The following is a 14,674-nucleotide window of genomic DNA, read 5'->3' on the forward strand; positions in this document are numbered from 1 at the left end:
TTGTCTATACAAATACTAGTTATTACACATGAAGAGATGCAAATAAATATATTTCAGAAGTCAATCAAGTGTAATTTTAGTTATGAGATAAAACTAACAAAAATCACTACCAATAAAATGCAGACTGAACACAAAAATTTCTGCATTGCTTGGAGCATCTTTATACAACTTTAGATACCCTTTTGTGCATTTGCTGTAACTCCATCTTTTTAAGTGTGGCAATAGAGAAGGTATCTTCCTAAAAAAAAAAAAAATGATACCAAATTTGCATATGGGATTTGTTTTCTGTTCATCCTTGCATGTGCTAAACAATGAGTTTTGAGATCTTTCAAGAACATTTTTACATATAACATTTATTGTTTGGCTCTCTTTCCTTTTTTTTTAAACAAAAACAAACAAAAAAAAGTACTTTCTTGTAGTCTTTTGGGTTAAAGATCACATCTGTAAATCTATGGTATTGGACCCGACTGTACATTCATTGAAATTGATGAGAGCAGGAGATGGAAGATTTGCTATTGGCAAGAGTTTGTTTTAGAAGTACAATAATCTTTTTGTTTGATTGTATTTATATTTTGCTTATAGCTATGCACAATAGAGTAAATCTAGTCTTTTTCAAGTAAATGAGATAAGGGTTAAAATTCACAATCACTTTATAGGGGGAAGGCTTGCACTGTGGTAATCATGTATCTCTAAAATTTTCATTTTGTGGCTGCAGGGTATTATCTCTCAGTGATTCCAAAGCAATATTCCTTGATGTAGAGATGGGTTTAGTTTGGGTATTTCCCCAATTTATTGGTCTCATCAGCTCTATCTGAAAGTATACGACAGGTTACATTTTGCCCAGTTCGTTCCCGGTAAGAGGGGAGGCTCCACAGGCACTTGATAAACTCTTTGTGCTGGTAACAGCAGTGACGAGGGCAGAATCCGTCCCAGGAACTGTAGCTGCTTTATCACTTCGGATGATGTTGTGTGAGTCAAAACAGAGCTCACGTCCTCCTGCAGTGGCTGGAGACTTTTCAGGAATATGAGGAGTAAAAGTAGTAACATTTAAAAAAATATATGGGGGGAGAGCTGCAGTTCTCAGTACAATGGAGCAGCTTACTTACTGAGCACAAAGAGCCACTTCTACACAGTCTGTTTTCAGAGAAAAGCCCCACATTCAGTGACTCATAAAAGCGAAGAGCCACCTTTTGATTTTAAGTTCAAGGTTTACATTAGTAATTTTGTCTGTTTTCTCTGTTAGTATTAATTAAATTGAGATAGTTTAATTAGTATTACTAAATTTGATCATTAGTAGCAGTCCATTCTGCCCGCCATACTGCACAAATATGATGAAGCAGAAATAACTAAATTGTTTAATTTCATCTCACTTAATGACTTTACACTCCACCAGGACTTTCACTGGCATCTCACAGTATGTGTGAAAATCAATCCCCGCGAGGCCGAGACCCAACTCCCTTTCGCCAGCCACGTCTCATACGTCCCCCCCTCGGTTGGAGGCAGATAACGGAGTTATCTGTGTCCTTTCTGAGCCCCGGTCACCCAGATCTTGTGTCATCCCCACCCCGCCGGCTCACACGGAGCTGGACGGGGCTGCTGGGCTACCACGTCCTGTCCCTGGCCACCGGGTCACCGCCGTGTAATGTGAGAAGCCCCGGCATCGCCGCCGCCGTGCACCCGGGCCCGAGGATTGTGCACAGCCTTGAACTTTCCTCAGAGCAGTTTGTTGAGTTTAGCGAGGTACAAAGCATCAGGAGAAATGCAGACATCAAAAGTTCTCGCATTCAGGAGGCTTTTTTTTGTTGTTGTTCGGCTCAATGCCCTCTCAGTTTTCTTTTTTTTAAGGGGAGATTTGGGAAGGGGGGGGGTTCACTGCTGAATTGATCCGTTATTCCTCCAGCTCAGTGTCTAATTTTAAGGTCAATGTGGCAAAAACTCCAGACTTTCCCTCATGCCCCTATTCCTGGCCATGTTAATTTGGGGATGGTTTGGGTCTCCTTGCCTAGTACACCTAGGACTGCAGAAATCCTGGTCCCTCTTCCCTTCCTGAGGTCTCTCCAATTCAGCCTTTCTCTGCCCACCTCAGACAACACCCTGTCGCCTCGACCCCCTTGTCCCCAGCTCCCAGGCTGTCCGTCTGTCAGTCCGCACAGCCCCGTCCCTCCTGCCCTGCTGCCCCTTGCCCGGGTGTCCCCCCCGTTCCTGCCCTGCCTTTATCGGCTCGCTCCTGCTGCCTTTGCCTTCCCGGCGGCGCGGTGTGACTGCTCATTTGTCTGCTTCACCCATAGACATTCGGTGCCGGGCAGAGACCAGGCACCAAAGCCTTTTGGGAGGATTTCGGAGCCTGGTGCGGAGCACTCTCTCTCTCCCTCCAGTTCAGGTTATTAGTTCCCCTCCCCGCACTTTCCTCTTGCTCTAATAGGACTCTCAGGGCAAGCCAGAAAAACAGCTCAAAACTCCCCTTTGTGCCCCAAAACTATCCCAAGAGCGGAGCTTTCGCTGCAGCTCAGCCCTGTCCCCTGGGCCACCCCATGCAGGCAGCTCTCTGCAGCAGGCAGGGGCTGGGGGCAGTGTGTCTGTGTGTCTGTGTCCGTGTGTCTGTGTCCGTGTGTCTGTGTCCGTGTCTGCGTGTCTGTGTCTGTGTGTCTGTGTGTGTGCGTGCGCGCGCTCAGGCTGTCTCGCTGCAAATGGAGCTTGGGAGGCCCAGGCCGGGGGTTGATTTTTTTTGGATGACTTTCCCTGATTGTCTAAAGCAATAAAAGTAAAGAAATTTTCGGGGGAAATGGTGGTTGTGGGGAGATTATTTTTGCAGTCCTGATGCAGGCAAAACTCCTGAGGCTTCGGGAGAGTTTCGCTTGCCTGAGGACTGCAGGAACTGGCTTAAATTGAATAAAACTGTAAGTACAGTATGGGGGACTCGGTAACAAGGAGTTCTGCAAAAGCAACAAAACCAGAGAGCACAATGAAGAATGGAGCGGGTTACGCCGCGGTGAAAGTATGTACTGGTTGTTATAACACCGTGCCGCTAGAATAAATTATGTCCCTTTAAAAAGTAATACTTTAACTGTGGAGCTATATAGAGACAATTAAGACGATATTGTTCTCCTCATTTCCCTGCCCCCCTCCTTCCTCCCTCTCTCTGCAGTAGCTCTGTGGAAACTTTTAATGCTGCAGCTTGAAACTTGGGCCTCTGGGTCTAAAATGCCTGAGAAAGCACTGCGGGCTCTAACTGTAAAACATTCCTTCGGCGGGCCCTGGAAACAGGGCGCGCTGGCGCAGGCGAAGTTCAGAGGGATCACATGTAAATGAGGGCTGGCTATAGACTCCCGAGGAGCGTTTTATTTCGCTTAAACCTGAACTTGAACTTGCGAACGCGCTGCCGGAGCGGGGCCGGGCAGCAGGCGGCCGTGAGGGGCCGGGAGCTGCGGGGCTGGGGGCTCCAGGCTTTGTGCCGCGTCCGGAGGCGCTGGGCAAGGAGGGGGCCCCGGCCACCACAGCGTGGGGACGGGGGAACGGCGGGCGAGGGTGTTGGGGAACGGGCTCCCTGAGGCTCCCGAGCGGCTCGTTTCTCCACACAGAAGGGTGGAAAGTGGCAGCGCGGCACGTTTGCCGTCCCAGCCTGCGCCGAGGGCTCTGGTGGGAGCCCCTTGCGTGAAGTTATAAGCGGATCTCAATCCGGATGTGCACTTCATTTCACGGAGGGAAAGAAATAAGTGAGATTTAACTGTTGAACTGTTGGCACTTCTGAGTAAATTTAACCGTGCTTCTAGAGGATAAAATACAGGGCGGTCTCAAAAGTGTGGCAGAAGGAGTGCAGAAATTAAAACCCCTTTGCAGCGTATTTACTTTTAAATCACAATAGCAAATGCAAACCACAGAGCAGCTTTTAAGGCCTTTTTTTGCTCCTTTGATAAAACGTGCACTGATATTTCCTCTTCCCCTTGCACAAGACCGGGGAGGCGAGGAGCAGCTCACGGCCCCGCCAGCAGCCCCAGGTGAGGTGGGGACAGTGCGGCCACCACCAGGCTCTGCCCGCAGCTGGCACAGCCGCTGGGCACGGGGGCACCTTCCCCCCAGCTGATTTTGGCCGGTGGGACATATTTGGGTCGTTTCTGGTGACTCCCAAACAATTTTGGCTGTGTCTGTAGCAAAACTTTGAAAGGATGAATGGGTGAAAAAAAAAATCTTTTTGGCAGTTACTCAGGAAATATCTACAAAGATGTCCTTTCTGGAGCAAGATATTATTTCAGGGTTTGTGTTAGGATCATTTTTATTCTGTGACAGCGCATAAAGAGACCAGGACAGAGCAATGAGGTCTGGCATAGCTAAAATCCCTTCTGTGTGTGTGAGGTTATATAGTTTATCAATGCAGAAACCACCACGGGCTTTGCAAAGTAAACAGCTGGCTTGATTCTGTGTGCTGCACTTTAGAGTCATCTGTGGGATTTAAATGGCTAGCCTGCGATTTTTGGAGTAGGGCAAATATATATTTTTTTTTCTTTTAAACATGTCAAAAGGGTTTTGCAGCCATTTGTTTTCTTAGTTCCTTTATTTGTTAGGATTTTCCTTTCTGTTTCATTTTGGTTTATTTTGCTTTTGCAAACGTCTTCGCTGCCACCAGCGAGACTCCAAATAAAATTAAAAAAGTTTCTATCCCAGTCAGAAAACCTTATGGCAGCGACAAATATCACAGAAAGCCATCGTCTCTCTCAAAGATTTCATCTCACCATCCACTTAATCCGCTTGCTGTACCTCAGATCTCAAGTAACTTTCATACTGTGGGCTCACTTTAATGGATAGAATCTATTTTTCATGAAAAAGCAGGAAATAAGCTGTCTTTCGTACAAAGATTTACAAAATGTAATCATTGTTGAAATATTCTCTTTGAACTGCCTTGTCCGCAGGGGTGTCTGGCTCCCAATACCCCCGTTTCTTTAGAACACCCTTACAAGTTCTTCTGGTAGATCAGGTACACTGGTGGTTCTGGTCTTTGATGTCTTGAATGAATGAAAGAAAAGCATAATAAAAGAGAGCTGTTGATCAAGCATAAAATACTCTTTAAGCTGACAGAATGGCAGAGTTAACACATTCTAAGCTGCTTTTAGGTTTTTCCTTTTTTCCTCACATTTTCCTGTGCTTTGTGTACAGTGGGGGTTTTTATTTTTTGAAAAGTCTCTGATCTATGTAGTATGCCGTCCTCTAACAAAAAACCAAAATGGGATTGTTTCTCTCTCTTTCTCCCCTTCTTTTTTTTTTCCTCGCTCTTTCACTCAACTATCTTTTTTTTTTTTTTAACAGCAAGGGTTACGGTTTAGCATTACTGCAGTGAGCTTTCAGAGTATGATGAAGTTTAGCAGTTATTTTGAAGATTTCAAAGTCAATTTACTAATAAACAAACTTGTTCACTTAACTGTTTAGAAAAGCGGGGGCAAAACTTTTACTCACAAATTGTTTCCAAAGTAAAATGAAGATCCTCTGTCCAAAAGCACAATTGTAAACTGAAAGAGCGACATAAAAAATGACCTCACTGTGAGAGAACTTTCTTTTAGAGTCAGAGAAAAGGGAAAGTTTTCTTCCTGTAGATCTAATTTAGATCTTAAGTTCCCATACATTATTTATACATCATATTCAAAGTGCCAGCCTACTCTGCTTGCTGGATTACATTTCAAACATTTGCCATTGATAAGTCTTTGCTGTATTATATTCAGACTAAATGTGAATATGTCATAGCGCAGTCAATCTTTAATCCGCTGAGCTTCAGGTTCAGGCGGCAGGGGGTCCAGCACTCAGAGCATTGCTTTATACTTGAGAAACATCTGGGGCCAGCTGGGACACTTTACTGGAACATTCAGATGTCTGGAACAACAGCAGGAGTTACTGTATGAGTATGTTTTCATAGGTTTGGGAGGGTTTGGGGTGACTTAGTTAAAAACACGAGCTATTCCCAACTTGAGGTTTGAACCCAAGCAGAAATCTTGCCTGAAGTGAGCTTGTTGGTCCCAGGAGAGAAGTGGTTTGGACTACTATACATTTTTAATAGTCAGCAGGCAGAAGTCCATATTACAGAATTATTGCACATAATTTAATGCAGTTTGCCACAATTGGCATTCTCGCAAAAGCTATTGGATGCAGAGCTACTGTACACATCGCCTGGAGACTAGTGTCCCTCCCGGGACAGGTTTTATCTTCCTCGAGACAGTATAAATATGCTCGTAGTGGGGCGTGTGACTCTCCTGGGTTTGGATTTTGGACAACCAGAAGATTCACTCACTGTTTTATGTCCCTTTGGGGATGACCAACATGCTACTTATGTCCCTTTTGGTATTCCATTTTGGAAAATATAATTACTAAATAATTAATCCCAGCTCTAAGAAAATAACTTGCATAGGCACAAAGGTGACCTTGTCTTCAATATTCACCTTTCGGTTTACACAGTAGGATCAAATTTCATGCCTGGAGAAACTCTGGAGAAACCAATAGAAAAGTGGGACAAGTGCAGGCACGGGTGAAGTGGATGTGGTTGCTCTAAGGGCAGGAGCCCTTGCTCCAGTTGCACCAGAAGCCAAATTACCACAAACTTCACTCACCCTGGCAGCCTTTTTGAAACCATATCAAAGCCCAAGTTCTGGCCTCTTACTTTCAAATGACCTGTCATAGGGAATAGCCTTGCCGGCACCTTCCACAAGGTGATGTCTAACGGACCAGCTTGCTACCTAGCTGTTTACATTCTCACTTTATCTTTGAAACCAGAAGGGCTCGTTACCCCGATGCGCCATCCCAGGGTTAATGTTTCTGATTGCCTTGAAGTTCTTGCAATGACCGAAATGTCATCCCCAAACAAAACAAATGAACTGATGCGCCGTGATGAATCCTTGCAGGTGCCCGGCGGTCGTGGTTCAGGTTCAGCTCTGCTGCTCAAACAGCCTCTTTGCCGGCAAGCTCTAAAGCTGCAAGGTTGTTGTTTTTTTTAATTCAGGCTCTTATCAAAGGTGGATTTCCCCGCCCAGGACGGAGCCGTGATAACTTGCTGCAGCCGTGCCAGGGGCAGCAACGGCCGTGGTGCAGCGGCAGACGTGTTTGAAGTCCCGACAGCTGCCAGCGCTCTGCCGGCACCGCGCACCAACCCGGCCAAACCAGGCTAAATCGTAAAGAAAATGGCCGAAGCGGAGCAGGTCTTAGCCCTAAGTGGATGAGGTGAAGAAAAATCTCCTGTGTGTGGAGTTTGTCAGAGTTTCAAATGTGTGAATGTCCTTAAATAACCCACATCGCCCGGAGAAATAAGCCAACTGTCACACCCAGTTCTGGATTCCACATTAACAACCTCCTTCCGCAGCGTTAAACTTTGCCCTTGAGGACTTTTGTTTAACTTCTTAATTTGAAAAACAGATAGGGCTGCTTTACAACCTTCACTTTTTGCGCGAACTGAAAGGCCTCATTGTTAGCACAGGGGATGTGCAGGTAGAAGTAAATTTAACAAGTTTTCGTTTGATTGTCTTTCTGTTTGAAAACGCATGAGCCGTGTTCATGGCTAGGCTTGGGAGCCGGGGATAAAACATGTCGCACAGGAAGGCTGTTTTAAGAAGGTTTTTATAAACAATGGGCCAGTTTCTGCGTTCCTGACGCAGGCAGAAACTGCTACCGAAGTCAATGAGGCACTTTCAGCCTTTCTCCTTTTAAATATCCTGAATCGCGGAGCGCTTCCTCGCTGTTCTTCCAATACAAAGGACCCGATTGTCAGAAGTTGCTGAAGGATTTTTGTGTGTCTGTGCTGTCTTCAGAACAGCATAAGAAATAAATAGACTCCCGCTATCAAAGACACATAATTGCCATTTCAGACTTCCTGTTTAGGATTCAGTCAAGTAGATATTGTTTATGGTTCATAAAACCTTACTACTGTGAGGATTCTCAGATACTGGCAGTATAGAGTTTCAACTTTCATGGTGCTGTAAATTAGAAAAAAAAAAGTGTGATAATACTCCTCCGAGAACAGTAAAATAGAGCTCTGCAATGGTTAAATGGAATTTTATAAGCACATTCGGTGTGGAACTGTTTTGCATTACATGAGTTGAATACCTTAGAGATGACACACATCTGCAGGCACTTTATTAAATCCTTAGTCAGCACTTTTCGACCTGATGAGATTACTTCTTCATTTGACTGGAGAAAGGGAAGCGAAGATCTCGTGCCGGACTGCAGAATTCTTTCTGATGTTTCACCTTGAGCGCCAGGGAAGGACAGCAGGATGCTCCGCAGGACAATACAGACCTGTGGTGGCACTGACAGCGGTGCGGCAGTAATTGCACTGAGTAGGACCTTTAGCTCCAGTGGATTCATTTAGCTCTAAACTTGCTGGTAGAATAGTACTGCAAAGTAAATAGAGAGGAAATAAAATACTGGCTCTTTTATGAAAACGCAAGGAGATCATATCGTCCTGACTGTACTGTGATAGTGCACATGATTTAAATGGAGATTTTAAATTAAGAAAGGCAATACACTGTTCTCCAGCTGGGTGTAGTTGGATAGATTACAGGACATGAAGGGATAAAACGCATGAGGGGGTTCGACAGGAAAGCCCCGCTCGCACCATGTTGTGCAGCACCCTGAAAGAAAGCAAAAAATAAGTCAGCAGTCCCAAGGTACAGACCTGGGCTTCTCCTCCCCCTGCCCCGAGCTCCCTAACCGTGCAAAACACTCGGCAGATCACAACTATCAGAGCTCCCGACACTTAATATGCTTCCCGGACGTGTTCATTTGAGGCGCTGAGGTCTCCTCTCCCCTTGCAGGAAAGTTTCACAGGTGCTTCAGAAGGACAATGGAGTTCTTCAGACATAATCCGGGAAGACTTAGACATGTATAGGAGGCTTGAGGGGGATATGAGATCTTAATATTAGAATGATTAGTAGAAAAGGAGGATCATTCTGTGTGTGCATTTCAGCTGTAAGACGCTCTAAATTAAAACGGTATCCTGAGAGCAGTGCTGGTGGGATCTGATGAGTAAATGCACTCTCTGTCTTGCTGTTCTGCTGCCTCAGCCCATAAAACATTTCATCAAAGCCGGGCTGCAGGAACAGCCAGCGCGCGGTGCAGCTGTTTGCGAGGTACTTGGAGTTTGGCTCCTTTAAAAGCAGCTTTTCAGTAAAGTCAGTCCGGAGCCCCTGCACGGGAGTTTAAAAAATATCCGTGCAGTTCGGTTTGATCCCGTAAGGGTTAATTAAGTTTTGCATCGGTATTAAGGCTGAGCAGTGTCTGCAGGAGTCATATTGACACCCTGGTGCATGGTAACTCTACTCCTTTATTGACATGTTGCTAGTCAAGAGCACAATAGCACTCTGTGTCTGCAAATCATTGCTAAAATCATCTCAAGAAAAAAAAAGTTTGAAAGCCTAACGCTAGACAAAGGCCCCAGAGCTGCACTGCGCAGCGAAAAACTCCAGAGTCAGCAACTTCTATTGATTAAAAACTAACCTTTAAAGTAACTCTCAGAGTGTGTGGTTAGCATTTAAATTTAAACATGTCATGAGTTGATTTGTGTTACTGAATACCAACTCAGAAGGAGTTACATTCACATCAGATTTTTTTTTCTAATTCCCTTAAGCAGCTAAAGTATTTCATGAAATGTCAATAGGGCAGGGGAGAAAAAAAAGGTGTTTTGGAGGGAGGGGACTCGCGCGGAGCCTCGCCGCTTCTTTTCCCATGCAAATAGTCACCCCAAAAAGAAAAGTGTGGGGAGCGAAACACAATAATTAGACCTTTGTCTAACTTTCCCAAGTGCCAGAGAAAGACAGATTAATTAAATACACAACAGTGTTGGTTTTTGGAGTGGGGGTCTCTCTCGCTGTGTAGGTCATAAATTAGGCAGAATAAATACTTCAATGTGTTTGCAGCGGGCTGCTACGTCAGAGCGGCTGGCGGGCGGTGGGAGGGCGCAGCGCGGCTCTTGCTAATGACAGTCACGTCTGGGGCTGTCTGGTTGCTCGTAGCAACGAGACATGATGTAACACCGGGATGAACTTGAACTTGGGGGACTTGAAAAGGGAACAATAGACCAGAGCAATCAATAAAGCCTATTTCAGTGAAGGATTACAGAGCCGCTCTGGGGTAACCTTGTCTGCGAGGCGCAGGCTGAATAGCAAGACGCGTGAAGGAGCGCCGGGCCGTGGGGGAGCGCGGCCGCGCGGGACGGACGGGGCGGATGGACGGACGGACGGACGGGCGGATGGACAGACGGACGGACGGGTCCAGGGCATCCCCAAGGCGGGGGCCAGCAGCGGGAAGGCAGCCTTCATCCCACCCGGAGCTGGTGGGGAGCAGCCGGCCTCCACAGCGCGGCAGCTCCCTTCCCGTCCTCCTCTCTATTATTTTTTTTTTGAGTAATCTGCTGCGAAGTCAGAGGGGCCTTGCGAGGCCAGGGCAGCTCCCGCTGCCGTCACCCGGCTGCCGAGCCATGTGGCCGAGCCGGCGGTGACGGGAGCCAATTGGACATCTGCGATATAGATTTGAAATGATCGGCGCTGAATTTTTAACCCCTTTGCTCCCCGCTGCGGCCTTTCCACGGCTGCAGGCCTGGCCAAAGGCTGCTGGAGATGCTCCTGCCAGGCCCGGGAGGGCCCGCGGCCCCCGCTCCGCTCCCCCGCAAAACCAGGGGGCCGGGACTTGGCACCGCCTCCTGAATCCTGCAGGAACTCCTCTCTGTTTATGAACTTTACATATGAGAGCTATTTCGCTTAATTACAGCCCGCTTAAGTCTAAATAGAAAATCTGTAGGCAATAGATGGAGCCGATATGGGAATGGCAATGGCGTGTTTGTATTCAGAAGGGTGAGTGAAGGAAGAGTTCGTTAATGAGGTGTATTGGAAGTGGGACAACTCCTGCGATCGTGCTATTTATTTTACCGGTTCCTACCTCCATGGCAAGACCACATAATCTTGAAGTCCCACACAAAACTTGCCTCAGAGTTTTCTGTAAATGTTCATAAATCCTCTCTGGGTTGATTGTACTATCAATCAAGTCAGACGCTGAAAAGGAATAGAGGAAAAAGTTGGTAAAACTTGTCGTCAGTTTATACCTGCACACGTATGCACCTCATACATTACAGGGCCCAGACTAAAAACACGGGGTGTCAGCAGCAGCTCTCTAATACCTGGGCCTTTCTGCTCGTTTTGTTTTACTTTGGGCTAAATCGCTGCTGCTCGTTGGTGTGCTCCCACCGCGACGTGTCGCTGCCCCTGCGCATGGTCCCCGGGCCTTACACTGCCCTCATTCATCTGGGGTTTGGGTTGGCACGGCCCATCGGGGTCTCCCCGGCACTGTCCCAGCCTCTCAGCCCCACGTGTTGTCCTGCCAGGGAGTGGAACTGCTTTCTGTGCCCCGGCATCTGCGCCTTTGGGTTAAGGACGGTATTGTTGTGTGCTCCACAGAGCTAAAATCCCAGGCAATTTCCTCTCTTTGGAAAGGAAAAAAAAAAAAAATTTCCCCCAGAAAAAAGCTATTAGTTGAGGTTTGCATTTTGTTTTGAAACACAAGTATGCCCAGAGATACGGGACATTTTCGCTGATCCACTTTCCCCCAGATTTGCTTTATCCTTGCTTTTCTCTAGCGATCCACTTTCTCCTAAGAAAACAGCCCTGTTGTTGAATTTCTGTGCATCTGTTCCAGTGAGACAGTTGAAGCAGGGCAGTATAAAGCAACAGATGCTTATGCTGGCACATGCCTAAATACCCAAGAAAACCCCGACTGCAGGGTGATAAATGGCACCGAGACGCGAATGTGTATCGCCTTTTCAGGGGATTAGACAAAAGTGAGCTAGAGGGATCTTCAAGCCATAATCTATTAAAAAGATTGATAACTTGTAACGTGACATGACCCCCGTGTTCGTCTGTAGCTATGTCCAGCGACTGTCACTGAAAAAAAATATATTGATTTGTACAGTATTTTTAATTAAGCTTTGTAATTAGGTCGATTCGTCACAGCCTCAATTAGCCCCCCTCTTGGCGGCTGAGGATCGCCGCAGCGCTCGGAGCCCTTCCCGCGGCAGCGAAAGCGAGCAGCCGGGCTGACGAAGTCTCCTCTTCTCTTTTGCAGTCCTGGTACCTGGGATAAAAGTCTCCGCTTCCCACCACCCACCGGACAGACCACCTGACCCCTTCCCACCTCTGTAACACGAAGCAGCAGCAACGCAGCGCAGCGACTTCACATCGGCGGAAGGGGAGGCGAGCAGACACCGACAGCAAACTCGTACATGGAAATGGCAAACGTTATGGTTGAATGGCAAAGGCCGTAACTTTTTCGAGATTTTTTTTTTTTTTAGACAACTTTAGGACTGTTGTAATTTCTCCTATGGTGCTGGAAATGGTTGGGCTTCATAACTTTTGAAGTGTTTCATTGGTAGTGTAAGCATTAGGTGACACTGAGTAGAACTAGCCTCTGCTGCTGCTTACCAACTCGCTGTTGTAACACACTTTCCATATGGAGCCTAACTGTTTTACAGTATCCTCATCGATTTTTTCCCATACAGGTGTGAGACTTCTTGAGAAATCATGAAACACACTTAAACTATAACTTTTGTAGTAGCTGAATTCTGCAATATATAACTTACCGGACAGACATAGAGCATGTTTTTCTGTAACATATCGGAAAAAAAATGCAGGTTTTTTTTGTTGTTCTTTTTTTTTTTTTTTACAGTCGGCACTTAGATACGTAACATGAACCATAAGAGCATTGTCAACAATTTTTTTCCACTCGATTGCAGAGCGATTTAAAACATCGAACTACTACTATTCACTAAAAAAAAAAAAGAAAAAAAAGAAAAAAAAGTTTGAAATGCTGCACTTACATTAAAAAAAACATTTTTCAACAATTTTCAACAATTACACAAAAATTCACGCAGAAATGGGGAAGTTGGTCTGTTTTGACAGAAACTGACAGGAATCAATCAAAACAATCGAATTTTGAATTGAGTAAAGTGCAATTTCATTGGATAGCTAAATATCTTTGTAAGATAGAGATTGTTGAAAATTCTATTTTTGTTTTCCAAGTCCTTCCACCCCAGGACTCTAAATTATTGGGGTAAAAAACAGCCTTGCAAGAAAAAGGGGAGCTATTTTTGCTTTTTATGTTTTTTATTGTTGAACTTGTATCCCTTTAAAACTGAAGGAAAATTAAAAAAAAAAAAAAAAACAAATCTAATGGTGCTTTTACCACAATATGTTAACTACATTAAATGCTAATTAATCATTTTCTGTTATCAAAGCACATAACTAAAATTAAATCATAATATCTGTTAATTTTATAAGCTAAAAGTCACTATAATGGATTATGCCAATTCTGACAAATTTTACGTGTTTCCGGCAATATAGGGTTTATCAGTTCTCAAACACCTTGGGAATAATATAGAACGGTCCAGAAATTAAAACACCTTTGTGTCCCTGAACTGGTACATTTTCTGGACTGCGAAGAAAACAATACAGAAACAAATGCTGTTATTACAACTTATGCCAGTTCAAAGCAAGGGCACTTGCTGAAGAAGAAAAAAAAAAAAAAAAAAGTTTGGACCCCAAACGTCCTGTATCTTATGTACAAAAAAAAGGAAAAAAAAAGAAAAAAAAAAGAGTGCAAGTGATTTTTTCTATCAGACAGCGGAGCACCCCTTTGCTTCACATGCAACTTTAAGAAGGTTTCCTATACTATACATATATATACGTTCTGGTTGGCAAGTCCAGCTAATCAGAGAAAGTCTCTGCATGTTCTAGTGTTAGTAACTAATTTTTATATAGTTAATGTAGGGTAAAGTAGAGTGCATTAAGACACAATATTGTAATCCCTATTCCAGGCACTTGCCTTTAAACTATGTTTGTTCGACCCTTCAGAAGGGTTTCTACTACTGTCCTATACAATCAAGTAACTGAAATTCTTGGGAAGACACTTTGCTCCTCATCTTTTCCCTGAAACAATGTTTTGTTTTGTTTTCTTAATTTGCACGAAACAAAAAAAAAATTCCATATCAATGTGCCTTGCCCTGGATAGCGATTATTTGTGGAATTGTTGCACATGTTCCTATATTGAAAGGGGTTTTTCCCTAGTCAAGCATTTGGAGACACTTTTTGTAAATGTGACTTTTATGTCAGCCATTGTCAGTTTCAACATCTAGAATTAAATAGGATGTTAGTTGTTCCGCAGATAGGAGTAGTGTTTATTGTCCTGTATGGTCAGTGGCAGTGCTATTCTGAGATCTGTAGATGCTAGATTATCAGTATTTTTGGATGTTGCTGCATTTTACATTTTATTTGGAGTCTTCCTTTTGTTTTGTTTTTTTTCCCAGATATATGAAAATATGCAATACCTGCTTATATCATGTAGAAAAGCTTAGCAATTATTAATTTTTCTTTTAATTTTTTTTTATTTGACCAAAGTTGGTGCTGCACTTGACGCAGTGTGTTTTAGGTGTTTGTCTTTGTACTTTTGTGATTTTGAATGCACATGCAGGAAGGGCTCTTCTTAGAGAAGCAGTCAAACTGTGAAGCACTAAGCTGAACCCTGCTTCAAGCAATTTTTGTTTTACAACTGTTCCTTTCACAAGCAAGCCTTAAAAAAAAAAAAAAAACTTCCTTTTTCTTCAGATCCCACACCCATTTTTATTAGCAGACTGCAATCAATCCACATTCAATAAAAGTATATA

The 14,674-nt window shown here is 44.5% G+C and overlaps 1 protein-coding gene across 14 annotated transcripts in view; it reads left to right on the top strand.

Annotated features, from left to right (window-relative positions):
* NFIA (nuclear factor I A) overlaps positions 1-14,674 on the top strand; it is a 250,956-nt gene that overhangs the window by 231,805 nt on the left and 4,477 nt on the right. For all 14 annotated transcript variants that reach the window (XM_040566127.1, XM_040566129.1, XM_040566128.1 and 11 more), the window contains one exon: positions 12,082-14,674. This exon is cut by the window's right edge and continues 4,477 nt beyond it. In XM_040566127.1, coding sequence (XP_040422061.1) covers positions 12,082-12,099 — 18 coding nt within the window. In that variant the 3' untranslated portion in view covers positions 12,100-14,674. The remainder of the gene's footprint in view (positions 1-12,081) is intronic.

This window comes from Cygnus olor, chromosome 8 (assembly GCF_009769625.2).
Source record: "Cygnus olor isolate bCygOlo1 chromosome 8, bCygOlo1.pri.v2, whole genome shotgun sequence".
In the NCBI taxonomy this organism is placed as follows: Eukaryota; Metazoa; Chordata; class Aves; order Anseriformes; family Anatidae; genus Cygnus; species Cygnus olor.